This window comes from Mytilus edulis, chromosome 3 (genome assembly GCF_963676685.1).
Source record: "Mytilus edulis chromosome 3, xbMytEdul2.2, whole genome shotgun sequence".
NCBI lineage: Eukaryota > Metazoa > Mollusca > Bivalvia > Mytilida > Mytilidae > Mytilus > Mytilus edulis.
The window spans coordinates 106788396-106816105 of NC_092346.1; the positions used below are offsets into that span (position 1 = coordinate 106788396).

Here is a 27710-nt window from a genome sequence, read left to right on the forward strand (position 1 = left end):
GTCCTGCAGAAATACACCAATACTAATCCAAAGCAACTGATAAATAATAAACAGCTTAAAAGTTATCTACAAACAGAACAGCTACATTCCAAACTGTTCCAGGGTTGAAAAAGACTTTTAAAGGTGCTCTAGCTAGCTGTTAAATTCATGTTCACCAATTTGACTCAAATTCTCATATTTCATTTATAACTATGTAAAACATTTATCAAAATTATGAAAAGTCTAATATAAAATGGGCTCGATAATATGCAGCTTCGTTTCATGTGTATTCTAGTCTTCATGTCATCTTATGAACTATCGAGTTGGCCTCCGAAGACCTCATTGGTGATATAAGCGATATAAACATGAATAGAAATAGAAAGCGAAAGCGAATATGTTGGCTTTGTCTAGGTCTTGTTTAATTACATCACTACAAACCGTTAAAGTCTGAAATGGCCTATATCTACTCGACTGTACTGATTTTTACTCGACCAGTCTGAATTGGTCTGACTTTTACTTGACATTACTCGACCCCAGTCTGAACCAAACTTGACTGTACTGAATCGTACTTGACCCTTATCTTTGCCGTTGAAAATAGCCTGAACTATTACTCGACCAGTCTGAAACAGTCTTAACCCATTCTCGATATGTACTCGACCTATTTTTCAAGTCTAAACCATACTTAACCATAGGTCTGAACAATACTCGACTAGTTTGAACCATACTAGACCAAAAAAAACCTCTACTTTTTTAACTGTTAAAATAAATAAATTTCTTTTTAACTGACATATATATATAACAACAGCCAACAAAATTTATAAAAGATTTTAACCGTATAAAAGAAATATATCTCTGATTATATTTAGGATAAAAAAAATATATTATATATAACTTATATCAAAAAGGGATAAAATTAAATAAATAGATAAAATTGGTACTGGTCAAGTACACATTCAGACTGTGAAGTATGGTTCAGACTAAAAATACATTTTAATCGTCGTTTTTACCTGTATAAGAATGATTTTTTTGTGGATCGATTCAGTCAATCAGACGATTCACCTTTGAACTTTGTTTCACTTTCAATGTTGACATTCGTTTCCAACAGCCGAACACGCACAGTGCTTGCTTTATCAATCTCTAGCTAAGGGGTTAAATTGATGTTCACATAAACACGGATTTAATGAGGTCGAATCATGCACTTGCAAGGAGGGCACCATAGCGTTATATGTAAAAATGTCCTCATAGGAGCTGCTTTAATCCTCGTATACAAAACGCATTGCTCTTCCCTGCACTTTTCTGCAAAAAAGCCATGCCAAAGTTATTTTTTTTACTAAAAATAAAAGTATGAAAAAAAATTTCAGATCATCAGCTATTAGACAGGCATCTTTTTAGTAAAGCTATTATTTGTACTCGTCATTCAAGTTACGGAATATTGAAGTTTTTCCGTATTAGTCCAAAATTTATTTACTTCATTTGTAACGCCGAATCTGATTAGTTACTCTTTTGTAAATTTATGTTATTTCACTTTAACCCAGTATAGCAATTACATGAAGAGAGAATGAGCTATAGCATTTAAATAAGCCAATTACAGCTGAATTTCTCTAAAAGCTGTCGACATTTGGCTAAAAATAGAGTTTTACGTCCAATAACCTTCGACCAATCAGAAACCGACTTGCATTGGCAGTTTCGGAACAGATGGTTCATGGAACGATATAAATCAAATATGTAGACTAAATTCAGCTCGTTCATGAAACTGAAAGATTTCTCCAACATGTCACAATGCTTGCATCCTCCTTGTCTTATAGCGAATACCGTGGACTAAGTTTAAACAAATATATAACTATTTATTGTAAACAAGACATGAACTGAGGATGTCAGGACGTAAAAATTTAATTTTGTGCAAAAATATGACCTTGTTTATGTTTATTTTACTTTAAAATATTTGGTTATTTCTTCAAATGTGATTTCGTCATTCACAGTATCGTGCAATTGTTGAATTAACTACGAACAATTAAATGAACATTATGTCTATAGAACGAGAAAATAGTATGGAAGTGGACCTTCCTGTAAGTCATTCACATGGACAAGGAAACACAAACTTAAAGCGATCAAACAGTGCACCGATGATAAATGTTTTAGTGAACACTACACAAAGTCCACAAGAGATCAGGTTATTAGTCATTTTTGGTATTCATATATGTAATTTTTTATGAAGAAAATAATTCTTGGGGCCTTGAAATGCTATTTTAAGGTTCATCTTCTTGTCTCGTTTCCGTATGAGCCTCCTTTAAATAGGAGCACCACCATGAGTTATGGCGTATAAAGAATGACATTTGAAGCTGTATCGGTACAGATTAATGTGAGCATTTGCCTACTCAATTTCCTTTGACGGGTCTTATTACCAGAAAGTTAACCTTCCCCAAACATAATACAATGCAATAAAATAAAACATACTAAACTCACACACTCACCTGATTCGCTCAGTCCTCAAAGTATAAAAAAGTGCAAAACTATATATGCATGATATACATAAAATAGAACAAGGTCACCTGGATGCCCCACAAATGCCGTGGCAAAATACGCTAAGGTAATAGCGAGGAATCGGTTAGGACAAAATACATCTTAACAAATGAACAAATACATATACATGAATGGCTGTATTTACAATTTTAAACTACTCTGTATACAGAATAACCTATGCAGTTTGATAAGTTTTAAAGCCCGGCATCCACTGAATATATTAAAGTTACATGCATTTTGTGTTTCAGAAAGATAAAATGCATTTAACATACATATTTAACTAGTGTATGCCAGGCATTAAAACTTTTCAAACTGCCAAGGTTATTCTGTTCCTTGGAAGTAGTTTTTGATGAGTAAATACAACCATGTATCCATTTGTTATGTCTCTTAATTAACCTTAAGGAAGAATTTTTATATACTCTCATAAATCATAACATAGTTTCAGAGAAAATAAATATATTAGAAAACAATGATTATGGATAAGATAAGGTTTTTGGTGTATGTTTGTTGTATTTATCATCTTTAGTGTATGCATCTGTTCATGTCAGTATATTAAGTGTATCTGTTCATGTCAGTATATTAAGTGTATCTGTTCATGTCAGTTCATTAGTGTTTGTTCATGTCAGTTCATTATAGTATTTTTGTTCATGTGACTATATTACAATGTTAAAATTATTTCTGTTTTAGTCATCATAGTCATACACAGACCTTTAGACAAGCTGGTGATACTTCACGGATAAGAAGATTCAGTTCTAGTTCACTGTCTCTCAATTCTCCAATAGCTGTAAGTATTGGTAGTTACTTTATAGTATTGGTCTATAGTGTGTGATAACATTGTGTGAGGGAATTCGACGTTTGATGTACCACTGTTCACTCCAGTGCAATTTATGACAATACCACTGCATCAATCAGAATTATTTTTTTTGCAATGTTTTAAGAAATGATTTTGCTTTGTTGTCGCGTATTATTTGTGAAACATTCAATGTTTTAAAAAGGCGAATTTTCTATATAAAGTCAATGATTATGTTGACTTTTGAAGGCCAAACTTTCTACAGCCTTAAATACGCTAATGAAAGATCCAAAAACTATACCAATACATAACGACATGTTTATGAAATTATAACAAATCTATTGGTTAACAAATTTTTACTCGTTATTGCAAAATAATGAACTTAATATATCTGACATTTTCTCCCTACCCAGTTTACCCCTATACATTTTTATGATGTGGACTGGTCATTGTTATTGAATCGTAGGCAATTTGATTGGATTAAGTTGTTATTAGTTTACCTTCAAACTTGTTTATGCTTTTTATACATGACTATTGATTAATTAAAACGTGCATGAATGTGTACGGTAACTAAAATGACCTTCAAACTGGACACTGGACGAGTCAATATTATGTTTTATCAATGAAAGTTAAGGTATGAAAGGTAAGAATTGCCACTTATTCGATTTTCACAAAATTTTCGGAATATACAGTTGAAAGGTTATTTTTTAAAAGCCTATTGTGAAGAGTAAAAAGAAAGTTTACAAATAATACGTTTTGTTCCATTAAACAAGTCATTTTCGTAAGAGAAATACCGAAATATATTTTACGCACGACTACGGCAGGTAAAATTAGTATTTATCATAATAAAAAAAGCATTTTTCAGTCTCATTGGAATATGTTGATTACAATTAATCCCAAACTTAAGAAGTAAGTAACTAAAGTCAAAATATGTCCGATCTGCCTATTTCTGCACATCAAAAGTCAATACGATCGTTTTAAAGTCAATTTCGTCTACCTCACAAAATCTTGTTAGGCACTATAGTATAGTGCGTTTGCTAAATGGTAAAGTCAATTTATTAAATGGTATCGTCAATCTATTAAATGGTATAGTCCATTTACTAAATGGTAAAGTCCATTTATTGAATGGTATTGTCCATTTATTAAATGGTATCGTACATTTATTAAATGGTATATTCCACCCAAGTCAAAACAAATTTATTAAACAAATACATTTATTATACTTCACATTAAAATGCCATATTTTGATTGGCTTTAGAAAACAAGGATGTTAATTTACTCTATCACATGGCTGAGAGGGTGACAATTTTTTTGAATGTTACCCTCTCGTCCAGACCAATCAAAAATCAATATTTAAGGGACGACATCAAAAGATCGATGTAGGATAAAAAACTTAAATCAAATAGTTTGGGGGTAGGGGGTTAAAATGCTACAAGTATATAAAATCAATTTTTAACCGGATTTTTGTGACAAAAATGTCGGTTATTGATTTGGGGATGTACGGCGGGCGGGCGGGCGGGCGGTCGGGCGGGCGGGCGGGTGGGCGGGCGGCAATCAAATGTTGTCCGTGCATTAACTCATGAACCGTTCAACCAAAGCTTTTAAAATTTTAATATGTTATTACTGACAACTATACGAAGGTCAAGTTCAATAATGACGATTTTGACTTTTACCGTTCAGGAGTTATGGTTCTTGAAAGGCGGCAATCAAATGTTGTATGTGCATTAACTCGTGAACCGGTCAACCAAAGCTTTTAAAATTTTAATATGTTATTACTAACAACTATATGGAGGTCAAGTTAAATAATGGCGATTTTGACTTTTACCGTTCAGGAGTTATGGTTCTTGAAAGATTGAAAAATGGAGTTTTCAGTCGTGTCCGTGCATTTACTCATGAACTGTTCTACTAAAGCTTCCCAAATTTTAATATGTTGTTACTGATGACAGAATGGAGGTCAAGTTCAATAATGACGATTTTGACTTTTACCGCTCAGGAGTTATGGTTCTTGAAAGATTGAAAAATGGAGTTTCCAGTCGTGTCCATGCATTTATGCATGAACTGTTCTACCAAAGCTTCCGAAATTTTAAAATGCTGTTACTGATGACAAAATGGAGGCCAAGTTAAATAATGACGATTTCACTTTTACCGTTCAGGAGTTATGGTTCTTGAAAGATTGAAAAATGGCGTTTCCCGTCGTGTCCGTGCATTTTCTCATGAACCATTCAACCAAAGCTTTTGAAATTTTAATATGTTGTTACTGATGACAAAATAGAGGTCAAGTTCCATAATGACGATTTTGACTTTTACTGTTCAGGAGTTATGGTTCTTGAAAGATTGTAAAATGGCATTTCCATTCACGTTGTTGCATTTACTCATGAACCATTCAATCTAAGCTTTTCAAATATTATTATTTCAAAATGTTGATACTGATGACAAAATGGAGGTCAAATTTGATATTGATGATTTTCACTTTCACCATTCATCAGTAATGGTTCTTGTGATATTGCCAGGACACAAATAAATGTAAATAAATCCGGTTTGCTGTCGTTGTGACAGCCTCTTGTTACATATATCCCTATTGGTGAATCAATTTTTCCCAACTTAAGTTAAGAGGGGGATGGGGGTGTCAGTGAAAAAACTATGTGAATTAAGTTTTTTTTATCCTACATTGAACTTTTGATGTTGTTCCTAAAGACAAATGGATTGAATTTACATCAAGTTATTAAATAAAATGCTGAAGTTCTACATTTTGACTCAGATTTAATTATTTGACTGTCAAAATAAAAAAAACAACACATCTTCCTTAACCTTTGTTGTTTATTCTAATACCCGTTACGGTGTAAGTTGTTATGCACGTGACATCATTGAAAATACTTTTAAAATAAAATTAAAACACAATAATGATAGGACATTCAGTATAATAAATTAGATAACACATAGCTAAAAGGGTGATAGAGCAGATTGGTACCCCTCGAAAAAGCATTGTCAACCTTGGCTCCTACCGTGGTTGACAATGTTTTCTTGGGGTAACAGTCTGCTCTATCACCCTCTCAGCTATTGTTATTTATATAATGATATGCTTCCTTAGTTTAACCAATATTAATGAACATAAAATTTAAATAGGATTTTTCATATAAGAGTAGGAACGTTTCTGTTAAATGCATATGATAGGCTTCAGGACTTTAGTTGACCGACATTAGTGAACATACAATGTAAATAGGATACTACATCTTCTTTTTTATACATACAATGTATAAAATAGGATCTTTTCATATAGGTGTAGGAGCTTGTCTATTCATTACATAATTTTACATATATATGATATGCTTTCTGTTATTTGACCAATATTAGTGAACATGCAATGTAAATAGGATATTTTCATATAGGATTAGCAATTTGTCTGTTCAATACATATGCTATGCTTCCTTTATTTGTCCAATATTAGTGAACATAATTAGGATTTTCCTTCATATTTTCATGATTGTAGTTAGAATTTGTCTGCTTTTAATAAGGAAAGAATTTGTGCAATTTTGATTTGTTCTAGTAGACACATGTATATTTCTGTCTATGTAATATTTGATTTGAAAGTATCATTATACATTGGACAGTATACACAGAGTACTAATTCTCAAACTTCAAACACTGTCACGTGTAAAAACTTGGCATCACACCAAGAAACTCCAGCAACTCTCATCTTTGGAGAAAATTTGGAGAAACTTGGAGTGATTCCTCCCTAAAACTCCTTGATTGTTTGTAACCTTGGTCATGCATTTGGTGTTGTTTCTCCCAACACTATGAAATTTATTGCTATAATTACCTTTGAAGTGTGTCAGTAATAGTTAACTACAGTAAACATTTCTTGTGTTTCCTGACTATTCAATAACAGTCACATTGATTTGTTAAATTTGAATTACATTAAATTGACATAGAAAATACTAAAATGTCACATGTTTATATAAGACAATTATAATTATTGGAATTTATTCAATATTAAAAAAAAAAATTGAATGAAAATTAAATGAAGAATAAATTTGAGAATGATAATGGGGAATGTGTCAAAGAGACAACAGCCGAAGGCCACCAATCTATAATTTGATTTTTTTTATTAGCATGGGTATTCATTACAGGATGGATATTTCTAAACTATACCGGAGAACTCTTTGAAATTCCTTTAATTTTATATGTGTTGCAGGCACCTGTTAAAATACCAAACAGAGTGAATGAAATTAAAAGAGAAGAGAGTTTTGTAACAGTTGCAGAAAAAGAAAAAGAACAAGAAAGGTAAAATAATCATAGCCTCCAAACATAAAATCTTTATCAGAAGCAATTTGTTGCTATGTTAAAATATCAACTGCTTTAGCTTATATTTCATGACTATTTTTTGTGGTTTGGAAAGAAAAAATAACTGGTTGCGATGTTACTTTTATTTTTGGGACAGCTCTAAATAAAGATGTTAGGCAGATTGTTCAAATGGACAAAGTTTTTTTTATAGAAAGACAGCTTTTTGAAATATCATGAGATTAAAATACAGATCCTCTGTCCAAGTTTGGTTACTAAGGATCAGAAAACACTCCATTCTACTACCTTTCTTTTAAAGAATTTTCGGGATCCTCTGGTTTTGTCGAAATGAATGCCACACTAAACTCCAAAACATACAGATGAATCAAAAGTGAAAAAACACAACTAAAAGTCCAAGTGAGCTTTTCTCATCACTTGGCGTCCGTCGTCGTTAACTTTTACAAAAATCTTCTCTTCTGAAACTACTGGTCCAATATTTACCTAAACTTGGCCACTATCATCATTGGGGTATCTAGTTTAAAAAATGTGTCCGGTGACCCGGCCAACCAACTAAGATGGCCGCCATGGCTAAAAATAGAACATAGGGGTAAAATGTAGATTTTGGCTTATAACTCTGAATTCAAAGCATTTAGAGCAAATCTGACATGGGGGTTAAATTGTTTACCAAGTCAAGATCTATTTGCCCTGAAATTTTCAGACGAATCAGACAACTGGTTCTTGGGTTGCTGCCCCTGAATTGTCAATTTCAAGGAAATTTTGCCGTTTTTGCTCACCTGGCTCGAAGGGCCTAGTGAGCTTTTCTCATCACTTGGCGTCCGTCGTCGTCGTTATCTTTTCACATTTTGAACTTCTTCTAGAGAACCAGTGAATGGAATGAAACCAAACATGGCATGAATGTTCCTTATGAGGTGCTGACCAAGTGTTGTTACTTTGTAGCCGATCCATCATCCAAGATGGCCACCAGCGGAGGACTTAGTTTAACATAGGACCCTATCGGAAATGCATACAAATGACTTCTTTTAGAGAACCACAGAATGGAATGAAACCAAACATGGCATGAATGTGCCTTATGAGGTGCTGACCAAGTGTTGTTATTTTGTAGCCGATCAGTTATCCAATATGGCCGCCAGCGGGGGACTTAGTTTAACATAGAACCCTATGCATGCTATGGGAAATGCATACAAATGACTTCTTTTAGAGAACCACTGAATGGAATGAAACCAAACATGGCATGAATGCTCCTTATGAGGTGCTGACCAAGTGTTGTTACTTTGTAGCCAATCCATCATCCAAGATGGCTTCCAGCGGGGGACTTAGTTTAACATAGGACCCAAAGGGAAATGCATACAAATGTCTTCTTTTAGTGAACCACTGAATGGAATGAAACCAAACATAGCATGAATGTTCCTAATGAGATACTGACCAATAGTTGTTACTTTGTCGCCTTTCCAACGTCCAAGATGGCCACCAGGGGGGGGGACTTAATTTAACATAGGACCCTAAGGGAAATACATACAAGTTTCTTCTTATAGAGAACCAATGAATGGAATGAAACCAAACATAGCATAAATGTTCCTTATGAGATGCTGACCAAGTGTTGTTACTTTGTAGCTGATCCATCATCCAAGATGGCTGCCAGCAGGGGACTTAGTTTAACATAGGACCCTATGGAAAATACATAGAAATGTCTTCTTTTAGTGAACCACAGAATGGAATGAAACCAAACATAGCATGAATGTTCCTAATGAGATGCTGACCAAGTGTTGTTACATTGTTGTCATTGCAACATCCAAGATGGTCGCCAGTGGAGGGACTTAGTTTAACATAGGACCCTATGGGAAATGCATACAAAAGTCTTCTTCTAAAGAACCACTAAATTGAATGAAATCAAACATAGCATGAATGTTCCTTTCTTTTTGAGGTGCTGGCCAAGTGTTGTTACTTTTAGCCAAATTTTATATTTTTTATATGATTTCAAAAACCCAAGTAGAATCGATGAGCGATACAGGCTCTTGTGAGCCTCTAGTTTGTTATTATCTTGAATATTATTATAGATAGAGATAAACTGTAAACAGCAATAATGTTCAGCAAAGTAAGATCTACAAATAAGTCAACATGACCAAAATGGTCAGTTGACCCCTTAAGGAGTTATTGCCCTAGGCCTTTATAGTCATTTTTTACCAATTTTTCATACATTTTTGTAATCTTTTACAAAAATCTTCTGCTCTGAAACTACTGGGCCAAATTATTGTTGGGGTATCTAGTTTAAAAATGTGTGCGGTGACAAGGCCAACCAACCAAGATGGCCGCCATGGCTAAAAAGTCCTTAATCCATCTGTGTCTTTTGTTTAATGTGCACATAGACCAAAATGAGTGATACAGGCTCTTAAGAGCCTCTAGTTTGTGATATCTCAACCCTCCTCTATACCTCTAGTCTATGTGGAATTAACACACACACAGGAAAACTCACTTGTAAAGAAGTCCAAGTACCCCTTCCATATTAGAATAGGTGGCAGAAGAAATTGAGCAAAATGACAATGATAAACATAAATTAACAAATGATTACTAGCAATGTCTGACAGTTGTTTTTTGGGGTATATTCCCTTCATGCAATCAAAACCCATATGTAACAGGTTTGATAGTTATCAATTTTACAGATTTTATCACTGCTTTTGAAATACACTAAACATATTGCCTAGATCACAACATTGTCTATACATACTACTTGATATATATACTCATATAATTCAGGTACAAAATGATGTGTACCACCATACTTGACAAGAAAAATTACATATATTGTGCATAATATTAATGTATAAATCTAGTATGTAAACATATCAATAATGCTATTATTAATGTTATATTTGAATTGGAGTTCTCTTATTTTATATCTGCAAATGTAATGACTTCCAATGCTTAATACATTGCAATATCTAATTTTACCATTTCAATGAATGCAATCTGAACCTTTCATTACTAACAAGCTCTTTTTTCCAACTTTTGCATCTCACTTTAATCAAAGAAGATAAATAAAGAAAATACACCAGATATAATGGAATTCATTACCTATGACTTTGGAATGTTAAGTTGTTTTGTTAGGTAAATTTATTTCTCTTGCAGAGATATTTGTTCACAGCTGAAAATGTCAACATCATGGAATGATTTCTCCTTGGTAAGTGTAGAAAACTCAAGGAATTATTACTCCTTGGTAAGTGTAGAAAACTCATGGAATGATTTCACCTTGGTAAGTGTAGATAACTCTTGGAATGATTTCTCCTTGGTAAGTGTACACAACTCATGGAATGATTTCTCCTGGTAAGTGTAGACAACTCTTGGAATGATTTCTCCTAAGTGAGTGTAGACAACTCTTGGAATGATTTCTCCTTAGTGAGTGTAGACAACTCATGGAATGATTTCTCCTTAGTGAGTGTAGACAACTCTTGGAATGATTTCTCCTTGGTAAGTGTAGACAACTCATGGAATGATTTCTCTTTGGTAGGTGTAGAAAACTCATGGAATGATTTTACCTAGGTGATTGTAGAAACCTCATGGAATGATTTCTCCTTAGTGAGTGTAGACAACTCTTGGAATGATTTCTCCTTGGTAAGCGTAAAAAACTCATGGAATGATTTCTCCTTGGTAAGTGTAAAAAACTCATGAAATGAGTTCTCCTGGGTAAGTGTAAAAAACTCATGGAATGATTTCTCCTTGGTAAGTGTAAAAAACTCATGAAATGAATTCTCCTGGGTAAGTGTAAAAAACTCATGGAATGATTTCTCCTTGGTAAGTGTAAAAAACTCATGAAATGAATTCTCCTGGGTAAGTGTAGATATATCATGGAATGATTTCTCCTTGGTAAGTGTAGAAACCTCTCCTTGGTCAGTGTAGAAAACCTCTCCTGGGTAACTGTAGAAAACTCATGGAATGATTTCTCCTTGGTAACTGTAGACAACTCTTGGAATGATTTCTCCTGGTAAGTGTAGAAAACTCTTGGAATGATTTCTCCCTGGTAACTGTAGAAAACTCATGGAATGATTTCTACTTGGTAAGTGTAGACAACTCTTGGAATGATTTCTCCTGGTAAGTGTAGACAACTCATGGAATGATTTCTCCTTGGTAAGTGTAGACAACTCATGGAATGATTTCTCCTAGGTAAGTGTAGATAACTCATCAAATGAATTATCCTTGGTAAGTGTAGACAACTCTTGGAATGATTTCTCCTAGGTAAGTGTAGAAAACTTCTTTGTAATTGTAGAAAACTTCTTTGTAATTGTAGAAAACTTCTTTGTAATTGTAGAAAACTCATGGAATGATTAGCAAGTGTAGAATTTTTTTTTTAAATTGTTTAATAATATATCCATGGCAATTCCTATTGTTCAAGAAACAGAAAATCTTTAAATGTCAACTTTTCCTTGGTAGCTGCATATCTTTTTTTTAATGAAGACAAAAAAACTGGAATATTGACTTAAGACAAGATTTTTCATGGTGAGAGTGAATCATTCCAAGAAAACAAATGATTTAGATTAAGAAAATAGTGTGTTCTATGTTTGAGTCTTGTCTTAACATGTGTGTTTATTGTTTTTATTAAAGGTTTCCATTGATTTGATCAAAAGTCAAGTTATTGTAATTTTACATTGATTTGATCAATAGTCAAGTAATTGTAATTTTACAGTGATTCTATCAAATGAGAAAATGTTGCACTTTAACACTGATTTTATGTAATGAATTTCCATTGGAATAATAAATTTTAAATTGATTTTTATTCTTCTTAAAGACATTATCTTTGACTCCTGAGTCTAAACATTGTCTGTAGTCAGAAGTACATAAACATTTTTTTTTGTTTTACAGGATGAGCCCATGATGCCAGAGGTACACAAGAGGCCAAGATCCTTTAGTGAAACTCTTCATATTTTTACATCCCCTAACATGCTAGCAAGTGCCCCATCACCAACAAGAGTTGGACCAGGAAGGGTAAGATTATTGTTTTATGAATATAAAAAGAAAGATGTGGTATGATTGCAAATGAGACAACTCTCCACAAGAGACCAAATGACACAGAGATAAACAACTCCATTAAATATGTTACAGAGGTATACCTACAGTGTAGCATGTTGGTTGGGTTCAATCTGTTCCAGTGGCATATCTACAGTGTAGCATGTGGGTTGGGTTCAATCTGTAACAGTTGCATATCTACAGTGTAGCATGTGGTTTGGGTTCTATCTGTTCCAGTGGCATACCTACAGTGTAACATATGGGTTAGGTTCAATCTGTTACAGTGGCATACCTACAGTGGAGAATGCTGGTTGGTTTCAATCTGTTACAGGGACATATAATGTGTAGCATGTGGGTTGGGTTCAATCTGTTCCAGTGGCATACCTACAGTGCAGCATGTGGGTTGGGTTCAATCTGTTACAGTGGCATACCTACAGTGTAACATATGGGTTAGGTTCAATCTGTTACAGTGGCATACCTACAGTGGAGAATATGGGTTGGGTTCAATCTGTAACAGTGGCATATCCTCAGTGTATCATGTGGGTTGGGTTCAATCTGTTCCAGTATCATATCTACAGTGTAGCATGTGGGTTAGTTTCAATCTGTTACAGTGGCATATCTACAGTGTATCATGTGGGTTGGGTTCAATCTGTTCCAGTGGCATATCTACAGTGTAGCATGTGGGTTAGTTTCAATCTTTTACAGTGGCATATTTACAGTGTATCATGTGGATTGGGTTCAATCTGTTACAGTGGCATATCTACAGTGTAGCATGTGGGTTAGTTTCAATCTGTTACAGTGGCATACCTTCAGTGTATCATGTGGGTTGGGTTCAATCTGTTACAGTGGCATACCTACAGTGTAATATGTGGGTTGGGTTCAATCTGTTACAGTGGCATATCTACAGTGTAGCATGTGGGTTAGTTTCAATCTGTTACAGTGGCATATCTACAGTGTATCATGTGGGTTGGGTTCAATCTGTTCCAGTGGCATATCTACAGTGTAGCATGTGGGTTAGTTTCAATCTTTTACAGTGGCATATTTACAGTGTATCATGTGGATTGGGTTCAATCTGTTACAGTGGCATATCTACAGTGTAGCATGTGGGTTAGTTTCAATCTGTTACAGTGGCATACCTTCAGTGTCACATATGGGTTAGGTTCAATCTGTCACAGTGGCATACCTACAGTGGAGAATATGGGTTGGGTTCAATCTGTAACAGTGGCATAACTACAGTGTATCATGTGGGTTGGGTTCAATCTGTTACAGTGGCATATCTACAGTGTAGCATGTGGGTTAGTTTCAATCTGTTACAGTGGCATATCTACAGTGTATCATGTGGGTTGGGTTCAATCTGTTCCAGTGGCATATCTACAGTGTAGCATGTGGGTTAGTTTCAATCTTTTACAGTGGCATATTTACAGTGTATCATGTGGATTGGGTTCAATCTGTTACAGTGGCATATCTACAGTGTAGCATGTGGGTTAGTTTCAATCTGTTACAGTGGCATACCTTCAGTGTCACATATGGGTTAGGTTCAATCTGTCACAGTGGCATACCTACAGTGGAGAATATGGGTTGGGTTCAATCTGTAACAGTGGCATAACTACAGTGTATCATGTGGGTTGGGTTCAATCTGTTACAGTGGCATATCTACAGTGTAGCATGTGGGTTAGTTTCAATCTGTTACAGTGGCATATCTACAATGTAACATATGGGTTGGGTTCAATCTGTTACAGTGGCATACATTGTACCTATAAAGTTACATCAGGGTTGGGCCCAATCTGTTACAGTGGCATACCTACAGTGTAACATCAGGTTGGGTTCAATCTCTATCAGTGGCATACCTATAGTGGAGAATATGGGTTGGGTTTAATCTGTTACAGTGGCATACCTACAGTGTAACATAGGGGTTAGGTTCAATCTGTAACAGTTGCATATCTACAGTGTAGCATGTGGGTTGGGTTCAATCTGTTACAGTGGCATATCTACAGTGTAGCATGTGGGTTAGTTTCAATCTGTTACAGTGGCATATCTACAGTGTAGCATGTGGGTTGGGTTCTATCTGTTACAGTGGTATATCTACAGTGTAGCATGTGGGTTGGGTTCTATCTGTTACAGTGGCATACCTACAGTGTAACATGTGGGTTGGGTTCTATCTGTTACAGTGGCATACCTACAGTGTAGCATGTGGGTTTGGTTCAATCTGTTACAGTGGCATACCTACAGTGTAACATCAGGGTTGGGTTCAATCTGTTACAGTGGCATATCTACAGTGTAGCATGTGGCTTAGTTTCAAGCTGTTACAGTGTCATACCTATAGTGTAGCATGTGGGTTAGTTTCAATCTGTTACAGTGGCATATCTACAGTGTAGCATGTGGGTTGGGTTCAATCTGTTACAGTGGCATACCTACAGTGTAACATCAGGGTTGGGTTCAATCTGTTACAGTGGCATACCTACAGTGTAACATCAGGGTTGGGTTCTATCTATTAAAGTGGCATATCTACAGTGTAGCATGTGGGTTGGGTTCAATCTGTTACAGTGGCATACCTACAGTGTAACATCAGGGTTGGGTTCAATCTGTTACACTGGCATATCTACAGTGTAGCATGTGGGTTAGTTTCAATCTGTTACAGTGGCATACCTACAGTGTAGCATGTGGGTTGGGTTCAATCTGTTACAGTGGCATACCTACAGTGTAACATCAGGGTTGGGTTCAATCTGTAACAGTTGCATATCTACAGTGTAGTATGTGGGTTGGGTTCTATCTGTTACAGTGGCATACCAACAGTGTAGCATGTGGGTTGGGTTCTATCTGTAACAGTGGCATACCTACAGTGTATCATGTGGGTTGGGTTCAATCTGTTACAGTGGCATATCTACAGTGTAACATGTGGGTTAGTTTCAATCTGTTACAGTGGCATACCTACAGTGTAGCATGTGGGTTGGGTTCTATCTGTTACAGTGGCATACCTACAGTGTAGCATGTGGGTTGGGTTCAATCTGTTACAGTGGCATACCTACAGTGTATCATGTGGGTTGGGTTCAATCTGTTACAGTAGCATATCTACAGTGTAGCATATGGGTTAGTTTCAATCTGTTACAGTGGCATATCTACAGTGTATCATGTGGGTTGGGTTCAATTTGTTACAGTGGCATATCTACAGTGTAGCATGTGGGTTAGTTTCAATCTGTTACAGTGGCATACCTACAGTGTAACATATGAGTTAGGTTCAATCTGTTACAGTGGCATACCTACAATGGAGAATATGGGTTGGGTTCAATCTGTAACAGTGGCATAACTACAGTGTATCATGTGGGTTGGGTTCAATCTGTTACAGTGGCATATCTACAGTGTAGCATGTGGGTTAGTTTCAAGCTGTTACAGTGTCATACCTATAGTGTAGCATGTGGGTTAGTTTCAATCTGTTACAGTGGCATATCTACAGTGTAGCATGTGGGTTGGGTTCAATCTGTTACAGTGGCATACCTACAGTGTAACATCAGGGTTTGGTTCAATCTGTTACAGTGGCATACCTACAGTGTAACATCAGGGTTGGGTTCTATCTATTAAAGTGGCATATCTACAGTGTAGCATGTGGGTTGGGTTCAATCTGTTACAGTGGCATACCTACAGTGTAACATCAGGGTTGGGTTCAATCTGTTACAGTGGCATACCTACAGTGTAACATCAGGGTTGGGTTCAATCTGTTACAGTGGCATATCTACAGTGTAGCATGTGGGTTAGTTTCAATCTGTTACAGTGGCATACCTACAGTGTAGCATGTGGGTTGGGTTCAATCTGTTACAGTGGCATACCTACAGTGTAACATCAGGGTTGGGTTCAATCTGTAACAGTTGCATATCTACAGTGTAGTATGTGGGTTGGGTTCTATCTGTTACAGTGGCATACCAACAGTGTAGCATGTGGGTTGGGTTCTATCTGTTACAGTGGCATACCTACAGTGTAGCATGTGGGTTAGTTTCAATCTGTTACAGTGGCATACCTACAGTGTAATATGTGGGTTGGGTTCAATCTGTTACAGAGGCATACCTACAGTGTAGCATGTGGGTTGGGTTCAATTTGTTACAGTGGCATACCTACAGTGTAGCATGTGGGTTTGGTTCAATTTGTTAGAGTGGCATACCTACAGTGAAGCATGTGGGTTGGGTTCTATCTGTTACAGTGGCATACCTACAGTGTAGCATGTGGGTTGGGTTCAATTTGTTACAGTGGCATACCTACAGTGAAGCATGTGGGTTGGGTTCAATCTGTTACAGTGGCATATCTACAGTGCTGAAAACATCAAGTATAGGAACCTTATACTGGCCTTGTTAACATTAGTAAATAGCTTATCAAATCCTAAAGTTATTCAGTGTTGTCACTATGGTTGTTATTTGTGACAATCATCTACAACCTATCAGTGACAAACTACTTAGAGCCTTATTTATATTTAAAGTTTACTTTTTTTAGCAATGTTTTAGTCCATCAATGCAAAAGCCAGTGGTGAATAGCACATTTACACCCAGCCCAAGTCCAAGTCCTACAAGGAAAAATTTCATCAGGTATGTTACAAATGCATTAAGAAATGAAGAAACAACCATTTAGATAATTTAGATAAAATAAAGAGGAGTACTTTTGTCCACCACTAGAAGAATGTTACTAGCATCCATGTAAATCAGTATCAGAAAAAGATTGTGGAACTTTGACAATCAATCAGACTTGTTGACTTTCAAGTACATAATACAGTGTGTGTATATGCAAGCTGTTGATACATAAATCAGTGTTTATGTATATAGTTAAATCACAAAAAAACTCAACTCTGAAGAAAATTCAAAACGAAAAGACCCTAATCAAATGGCAAAATCAAAAGCTCAAACACCAAAAAAACCAAAAGATTAACAACTGTCTCATTCCTAACTTGGTACAGGCATTTTCTTTTGAAGAAAATGGTGGAATAAACTGGTTTTATAGCTAGCTATACCTTTCACTTGTATGACAGTCACATCAAATTCCATTATTTTGATACTGATGTGTGAACAAAACAAACAGACATAATTGGTAAAAATGTCAAAAATAGGGGTACAGCAGTCAACATTGTGTATAATTTTAATCACTATAAAACAAACTAATATGTAACAAAGAAACACAAAAAGGCATATAGACAAAGCACATTATCATCAAGCTTTTACTACATAAATCAGTGTGTTTATCCATGGATCCATTATTTTATATAAGTTATGAATTGTTTCTACTACACAGTTTAACATTTTCAATTTGTGATATTGTATTAAAACATTTTGAAAAGGTCACAATGTAGACCGGTAACTTGAAGAGGTAGAGATACTATTGTACGTATTTTAATGTTTGGGAATAGGAGAATAAAAGAAAGTCAGCAAAATAAATTGTTTCATTTTCACTTTTGTATCCTACTATAAAACAAAGAAAGATGTAATGATTGAGGCAACTATTTAACAGATTGCAATTAAGCAGATTTAATCAACTAAGTCACTTGGCTGCCCTTAACAAGAGCAAAACTCATATCATATAGTCTACTATGAAAGGCCCTGATATGACAAAATGTGAAACAATTAAGAAAAAATTAAAAAAAATCAGCAACCTGATTTAATTATGAACACAATAAACAAATCAATCTTGAATTAACCTGTCATTACAGAAGTTTGAGTCCTATAGCAGTTAGACCAAGTCCACTTGGAAAAAGAAGATGTAAGTTATAGTATAAGTCAGCTATTATCAATTATGTGGTCATTTTTATAAATTAACTGTTCCCAAAAACATGAAGTATTTGGCATTCCAGCTATTTTGATCTAAGGGTCACTGATGAGTCCTATGTAGACGAAACATGCATCTAGCATATCAAATTATAAGCCTGGTATCTTTGGTAACTAATTATACCACCACACTTGGTCTCATATCTCAGTTAGGCAATCATGCGTTTATTTGTGGTACTGGTAGACCTAAAGTTCACATAACTATCCTACAAGGCATGCCATAATCTTGTGTGAATGATAATTCTACAAGGCCAGCCATAATCTTGTGTGAATGATAATTCTACAAGGCCAGCCATAATCTTGTGTGAATGATAATTCTACAAGGCCAGCCATAATCTTGTGTGAATGATAATCCTACAAGACAGACTATAATCTTGTAAGAATGATAATCCTACAAGGCAGGCCATAATCTTGTGTAAATGATAATTCTACAAGGCCAGCCATAATCTTGTGTGAATGATAATCCTACAAGGCGGGTCATAATCTTGTGTAAATGATAATCCTACAAGGCAGGCCATAATCTTGTGTGAATGATAATCCAACAAGGCAGACTATAATCTTGTAAGAATGATAATCCTACAAGGCAGGCCATAATCTTGTAAGAATGATAATCCTACAAGGCAGGCCATAATCTTGTGTGAATGATAATCCTACAAGGCAGGTCATACTCTTATGTGAATGATAATTCTACAAGGCAGGCCATAATCTTGTGTGAATGATAATCCTACCAGGCAGGCCATAATCTTGTGTGAATGGTAATCCTACCAGGCAGGCCATAATATTGTGTGAATGATAATCCTACAAGGCAGGCCATAGATATAGGAAGATGTGGTGTGAGTGCCAATGAGACAACTCTCCATACAAATAACAATTTAAAAAGTAAACCATTATAGGTTAAAGTACGGCCTTCAACACGGAGCCTTAGCTCACACCGAACAACAAGCTATAAAGGGCCCCAAAATTACTAGTGTAAAACCATTCAAACGGGAAAACCAACGGTCTAATCATACTCTTATGTGAATGAACATCCTACAAGGCAGGCCATAATCTTGTGTGAATGGTAATCCTACCAGGCAGGCCATAATATTGTGTGAATGATAATCCTACAAGGCAGGCCATAATCTTGTGTGAATGATTATTCTACAATCAGGCCATAATCTTGTGTGAATGATAATCCTACAATCAGGCCATAATCTTGTGTGAATGATAATCATACAAGGGAGGCCATAATCTTGTGAAAATGATAATCATACAATCAGGCCATAATCTTATGTGAATGATTATCCTACAAGGCAGGCCATACTCTTATGTGAATGATTATCCTACAAGGCAGGCCATACTCTTATGTGAATGATTATCCTACAAGGCAGGCCATACTCTTATGTGAATGATAATTCTACAAGGCAGGCCATAATCATGTGTGACTGATTATTCTACAAGGCAGGCCATAATCATGTGTGACTGATAATCATACAAGGCAGGCCATAATCTTGTGAAAATGATAATCATACAATCAGGCCATAATCTTGTGTGAATGATTATCCTACAAGGCAGGCCATACTCTTGTGTGAATGATAATTCTACAAGGCAGGCCATAATCATGTGTGAATGATTATTCTACAAGGCAGGCCATAATCATGTGTGACTGATTATCATACAAGGCAGGCCATAATCTTGTGTTAATGATAATTCCACATACATACATAATGTGGCGGGGTTAAACATGTTACAGGGATCCCAACCCTCCCCTAACCTGGGACAGTGGTATAACAGTTCAACTTAAGAACGAACTATGAATGTGAATATGTATATAACATACTAGACACATTTAGTTTTGCTTTTAATTTAATGATATCAAAATCAATATTTTCACCAATAAAAACGATATTCAATGATCTTATTATATTGTTGAATTGGTAACTTTTTAGAATAAGTTTATGTAAAGAAGCGATAAGTTTACCAGGATTATTTCTAAATTTCCGGGCACGGTAAACAACATTTCTGTAAAAATGAGGATGTGCTATCCCATTTGATATAAGTATTTCACAGGTACAACCAAACTTCAAAACCAAATCTTTATATCTACAGAAAAATTTATTTTCGCGAATTTCGCAATTAGAAAAATTATGCGAATATAAATCGTCAGGAACATTTAAAATTTGGATCTCACCTTATTAAACTAAACTAAGTAAATAAGAATATTGGGAAATTAAATAGTCCCGAAGTGAACAAGAATAAGTAAAACGCCAAATAAAGTATCTGCAAAAATAAATTGGTTTACAGTTTGCTTATTTATTCAAAATCCCATTCATATAGAAAGACATACTAAAGTTCTATCAATACGCAATAATCTCTTTTATTTATAGTGGATCATGATTCCTCAGATGGATATATAAGTCCAGCCAAGAAGTTTCATATAGGACCAATCACACCAGATAAAGTAATGCATGTCCATCCCTTAGCCCACAGCCACCACAGGTAAGTTACATATAGGACCAATCACACCAGATAAAGTAATGCATGTCCATCCCTGGCTTGAAGAAATAATGGTTCACTCTTGTTTCACTTTCAATGTTGACATTATTTTACTTTTAGTAGCTGAAGAAGCTGTCTGTTCTATGGTTGGGTTCTTGTCTCTTTGACACATTCCCTTTTTCCATTATTAATTTTAGAACATGTGTAAGCTATCTCTAGCTAATACTAGGTTAAACTGGAGGTTGCATAAATATGGAGTCAATGAGGTTGTTGAATTAATGACTTATACAGCAGGGATGTTTTTGAGCTTATTTGACAAATTTGAGCCAAACTGACTGCTTTTTTCAAAATATTGTTTTAAAATTTTTATTTTAATCAATACTTACATATAAAGTAAAGTGGTTGTAAGCACTGAACGGTAAAGATTGTGTTAATTTGTCTGTGGAAAATAAAATGAAATATTGCTTTGTCAATAAAGCTTTGGTTTTAGTTGATTCGACTACAATTCTGGACAAGAAAGATAACTCCAATTTTTAAAGATGAAATTAACAATGACATCATTTATATTTTTAGAACATATATTAGATTCTTGCACCTTTCAAAAGTTTTGTAATTTTCTTGACAGGCTTAGCATTGTTTTGTGACTTGAATATCTGAGCATGACTCAGCATGTATAACATTTTTCAGAAAATGTTCAGATAGGATGCACAGAATGTTATGATCAATGCACTATATTTTGTGTATTAAAAAGATAGTGATAAGCCCTGGAAGATTTATATATCTAGTCAGTAACATAGGGTTTTGATTGCATTTCGTGCAATCTTTACACAAAAATCATATCTTGAATTTTGTCCAAATTTTACGTAATTCCTGCCCCTTGAAGGAAATCCGACAGGACAGATAATTCTGATTCAAAGATATACCATATGTCATTGAGTAGCATGATACTATTAATAATATTATTTTTTTATTTAAAGAGGCTTACACAGTTAGCTATGAAACTAATCATCCTTGAAGCCCTCATATATAGATTCCACAACTGCAACAAGTGTATTACGATATTTCTCCACTCGAGACAGTTAAATTTTAATATTTAAAGCATGAGGCTTGCCGAGCTTTTTAAATAATTAAAATTTAACTGTTTAGAGTGGAGAAATATCGTAATACACGAGTTACAGGGGTGGAATCCCTTTCTCTTATGATTTTTATACGACCTTTTCAAAGATTATAGGAAAGTTGTGTACTTTTGATGTGACATCATCAGACATGGTCGCCTTTTTTCATGACTTCACAATAAGAAAATTTAGAAGAAAACAAGAAAATTTAACATCAAAATTAGATTTCAGCCAATCATTTACCAAGAACAGATTTTTCACTAGTGAGGAGAAATATTTTTCTCAAAACGTTCAGGGAATGTGAAAATAGCAGAAAAATTAGAGAAATTGAAAAAAAAACAAAAAATTAACAAAAAAATTTAAGAAAAAAACACATTAGAAAGCTCAAATTAGAAATTGTTAATTTTGAAAAACAGATAAAATGATGCATTCATATAGTATGGCATCATTCAAATTATCTCAATAATTTCCAGAGTTTTAAGTAAGTGTGTGAAAAATTATTATGCATATAAAATTACAACTTCTCAATGTTCTTGTTTGAATGAATGTGTACTTAAGATTGATTTTATGGGATATTGGTAAGTTATCCATAGATCCTCAATATATTAAAGATTTCTTATACAGCTCTGTTTTGACAATCCTATCATATGCACATATTCCATGGACATGTTTTCTCTTTCAGTGTATCATCGAGTAGTCTAGAAGATGGTAGCCCAGAACAGACTGTACCAAAGGGAAATAATACACAAGATATCCGGTTACGATACCAGCATCAGCCAAACATGTATACTTTTATGCCACTTGGGCAGGACTCTCGTGATTCACGGGACTCACAAGACATGCAGACAACAGATTCAGAGACATCAGATATAACAGACATTTCTGATCCCAATATATCATTGTCAGCCAGTCCAAGCACATCTGGATTTCAACCAATCAAACACACCCAAGTATGACAACAAGTGTCCTTAGTTAAAGTTACTATGGACACAAAAGTAACCTTTTGTAAATATTGTTAAAAATCTTTATGTGCAGTTAAAATCATTCAAATCTATATAAGATGATATAATTTTTATTTAAATTTCTCACCGAATGCATTATATGCAATTTTCAGTTACATTTTACAGCATAGATTGAAAGATACTGTTATAAGATGTGTATTTGTTTTTCTCTAATTCTTACAGAATTTATCTTTATTTTACTGGTTAGAGTTAGGGTTTATTTTATTTTTATTTAATGAACGTGTAGTTTTTTAGTCTCAGTTCTTCATTGGTCAAAATTCGATTATGCGGTCAAATTTTCTTGCTTCCTTCAAAATTTCCTATTATAACGTCATGAAAAAGGCAACCATGTAATTGTTGGGATTTGTCTTTGTATAGACTAGTGTAAGCAGGTTCTTAACATGGAAACTAAATCACTTTTAATATCGACCACTATATTGATATAGTCAATAAATTAAATTGTTGCACAGTGCGCCAGTTACCAGTTATACAATATATATGGGTTAGTATATTTGATTTGATTTGTTTAAGGACTACTCGTGGGGACTTCAAATATTTGATATAGGGTGTCCTAAAAATATGGGGTTAGTTACCCTATTGAGTTAGTTACCTTATGGTGTTCGTAAGGAGTTACTTACCTTTCAAAACAAGCAAAAAATCTGAAAGATTTCAACAAACAAGGAAATTGATAATAGCTATAGACTATTGAAATAAATTCATAAAACAAATTTAAAGCTAACAAGTTGGTATTGATGGCATTTGCTTTTTGTATAACAGACATATGGATGAAGGTTCTTAATAATAAGTATTGAAGCCTTAATCACTTTGCTAGTCTGAATACCACATGTGAAGATAGCCAGTGAGATAAATTTGTTACCTAATACAATATATATAGGGTCAGTAAATTCCATATGGGGATTTACTGACCCCATATATATCTTATTAGGTCACACCATTCAACTACAAGTATTATAAAATAGCTTTTTCAAACTGTAATAAAAAACGTAACATAATGTAGTTATCACTGTGTGGGATCAATACAAAATAAATAATCATTTTCTTCATGCTAAATATCCATATAGACACATGTTTGTTTCATGCTAAATATCCATATAGGCCTTGTTAGAATGTCACTCAGCTTTACAATTATACAATCAATATATATATATATTTTGATTAATAAAAAGTCCTTGGTACAGATAATATAGGTTATAAAAAAAACACACAATTAAAATCACATTATAAATTGAACTTTGTTTTTGTTAGTGGTTTCACCGCATCTTGTATGGTTCATCAGACAGAATTGTTATTGTTAGTAGGGACTTGTGACTTGTGACTTTACCTAATATCTTGCAGTAGTTAGTATATATTACAGAATCATATTCACGGTCTGAATTTCACTTCCTATTTAAAGTTGTCTTGTACAGTTCAATTGTTCCTTGGAATCACACAGAATTTTTTCTTTGGTCCACATCTTAAAAAGGGATATATTTAAAATATTCCCTTTCCACATGTGTCAAAGTCCTTACTATTAAAATAGCGATTCTGTCTGATGAACCGTATGAGATGTTGTGAAACAGAAACACTGTTCCATTTATAATGTGATGTTTGTGTATACATGTTATCTTTAATCTATATATATATATATAACTCGTCTAAACATCTATATATATAAATCTTTTGGGCTCATTAGCATCAGAATGCATTATAACATTTGAATATAATAATTTATTTTTAAAAAGTGCTAGTCAAAACATTCAATTAAAATTGAGAAAGGAAATGGGGAATGTGTCAAAGCGACAACAACCCGACCATAGAGCAGACAACAGCGCATAGGCCACCAATGGGTCTTCAATTTAGCAAGAATTCCAGCACCCGTAGGTGTCCTTCAGCTGGCCTCTAAAAAATATGTATAATAGTACAGTGATGATTGTTCATTTTCATCCAGGAATAGACCAAAATAATTTAAATTGAATTATATGATGTTTTTTTTATTGTCAATGTATTACTACTTTCTGTTTCTGACCAAAGGCCTAAGACATTATATTTACATGATACAACTTATCTTTGAACAATTTTAAAGAAAATATCTACTTTCAAACAAAACAAATTAAGTGATACCACCAATTTATATTTATGACAATCTGTAACACTTCTAATAAAGTCTGACCATAATTTTAATCATTATATATATGCTTTCTACTGTTATGAAGAAAATAATGAAAACTAAATAGATAAATCCTGAAACATAATTTGATTGGAAACGATGGCTCACAGCTTCAGCAGGCAAGAAAGAGGGTTTTAATTAGTAATAGGGGTACCTTTAAGACCAATAACAGTAAAAACGTTTCTGTGTTGTCTTAGAGTAGAAAATTTCTATTAACTTATTATTGTGCTGTGTACTGTAAAACTAGATAAACCAAAAAACATGAAGATATGGAAACAGGCATTACTAAATTAAATAGCTACACAGTATTTTTAGTTACTATATTCAATTCATACATGTATATTTTTATTAGTAAAGTATTTCTATTATGTTATATCTAATTCATCCATTGAAAGGTCATATGTCTATTTCTTAATCTGCATCTATTTTTCTGTTGTCAAATTAATACCACTGTTTTTGTATGACAATGTGAATCACCATTTTCTCTTTATCTGGTAAAATTGCCAAAATCAGAACTTTTTGTTAATAAATGATAACACTTAAAAAGTGTAAATTATTTATATATTTTCTTGCACATTTTGGTGATTTTGTATATACTCTCATTCATTTGTTGATGCAGAGAAGTGCTTCTGTTTGTTATTGTTTTGATTATGTATTCAATATTGTGTGTATCATTTAGTTATTTAGTGTACAAGGTGCTATGTTCATGGGTGTTCTTTTACCCTGCGATATTGTAAAATAAGGCATAGAAATGTCTTTATTTGTCCCTTTCTTGGTCTTTCCATTGGCCAGTAACACACTTCTTATCTGATAAATTACTTCAATTTTTATGCTAATTGGGGTGGTTTGTCATCATATGCTATTGACCGTACTATTTCCCACTAAAATTTAACAATGTTTGCCAAGTAATGGGAATTTAACAATTTTTGACTGATTGCGACCTGACACTTACTGAATCTACTCTACGACCATTTTTCTATATAGAATTCACCCACTTATTAAGATAGTTTTTATCATATAAAGATGACTATACTATAATTCTATTTGGACTTGACAATTTTTGCATGAGATATTTCAGTCTGACAATTTTTGGCCTGTTTCAACATAAAGAAACAAATAATTGGGAATATTTCTCCCGACCCTTAAAATCTCGAAATTAGTTGATAAATTGTAACTCAAAATGAAAAAGTATTTTGCCAAATTTTCACAACAATCAATAAATTTTGAAAAATGATATGGTATCACACAACACAATTATAGTTCAAATAAAGAAACAATTACAAGAATAATCCAGGTAGAAATTCTAAAAATGAAATTGAACAAAATTAACCCTAAACTAATATATATATAGATCATCATATTACACACTATTATATTTAGGGTAAGGGAGGGCAAGTTAATATTTTTCTCTTATATCTACCGAAATCGTTGATCGACCCTTCAACTCGAAAATAAATATGTCCTATATATAAAAGAACTAAATGTTTACCTTGTGAAAACCAATCTTGAAGTGAAAATTTCAGGTATGTAATTTAACAGGTAAATGCAAGTGAGAAGATTTCAACTGATGTTTCAATCAAAAAATGTATAACAGAACTTTGGTAAACAATTTTGAAACAGTGAAGTAGAATAAATTTTGCAAGAAAGTAAAATTCTTTCTCTGTAATTAATCATTTTTATTAGAAAAAAAATTTCCAAATGATCACGTTTTAATGCTTAAGGCTGCAAGAAGGGGATAATTACAAACTTCCAAACCAATGATAATGTAATGCCTGATGCCACAGACTATAGCGGCTATTTATAACAATGTATTATGTGCCACATCAGACATTTTGTTTATGCTATGGCATACCCTGACTGTATCAGTAAACAGCATTTAATCATATCAGTGTACATTATGTCAGTGTATCTGTACACATCATGTAAGTGTATCGGTAAACATCATGTAAGTGTTTGAAACATCATGTAAGTGTATTGGTACACATCTTGTTAAGGTATTGGTACACATCATGTAAGTGTATCAGCAAATATCTTGTAAGTGTTTGAAACATCATGTAAGTGTATCGGTACACATCTTGTAAGAGTTTGAAACATCATCTAAGTGTATCAGTACACATCATGCAAGTGTTTGAAACATTATGTAAGTATATATATGTAAACATCTTGTAAAGGTATTCATACACATCTTGTAAGTGTTTTCAACATCATGTAAGTGTTCAGTTCACATCTTGTAAGTGTTAGAAACATCATGTAAGTGAATCAGTACACATCTTGTAAGTGTATTGGTAAACGTCATGTAAGTGTATGGGTAAACATCATGTAAGTGTTTGAAACATCATGTAAGTGTATTGGTACACATCTTGTTAAGGTATTGGTACAAATCATGTAAGTGTATCAGCAAATATCTTGTAAGTGTTTGAAACATCATGTAAGTGTATCGGTACACATCTTGTAAGAGTTTGAAACATCATGTAAGTGAATCGGTACACATCATGTAAGTGTTTGAAATGTCATGTGAAAGTTTGAAACATCATGTAAGTGTATCAGTAAACATCATGTAAGTGTTTCAGTACC

At 34.0% G+C, this 27710-nt stretch overlaps 1 protein-coding gene across 1 annotated transcript; it reads left to right on the forward strand.

Moving 5' to 3' along the window:
- Positions 1-1655: 1655 nt before the first annotated feature.
- LOC139518131 (P2R1A-PPP2R2A-interacting phosphatase regulator 1-like) lies at positions 1656-23191 on the forward strand. The gene is made up of 9 exons (XM_071309821.1): positions 1656-2149; positions 3187-3283; positions 7482-7570; positions 10712-10763; positions 12440-12562; positions 17060-17151; positions 18264-18313; positions 20745-20856; positions 22651-23191. The coding sequence occupies exons 1-9, from the start codon at positions 1995-1997 to the stop codon at positions 22922-22924; spliced, it is 1044 nt and encodes a 347-aa protein (XP_071165922.1). The 5' UTR covers positions 1656-1994; the 3' UTR covers positions 22925-23191.
- The last annotated feature ends 4519 nt before the right edge of the window (positions 23192-27710 follow it).

Bases quoted from the DNA above. Each gene is read 5' to 3' on its own strand.
- LOC139518131 (XM_071309821.1), top strand. From the start codon at position 1,995: ATGAACATTATGTCTATAGAACGAGAAAATAGTATGGAAGTGGACCTT. The intron at 10,764-12,439 runs GTAAGTGTAGAA...TTTGTTTTACAG, and splicing joins CATGGAATGATTTCTCCTTG to GATGAGCCCATGATGCCAGA. The intron at 18,314-20,744 runs GTAAGTTATAGT...TTTTATTTATAG, and splicing joins TCCACTTGGAAAAAGAAGAT to TGGATCATGATTCCTCAGAT.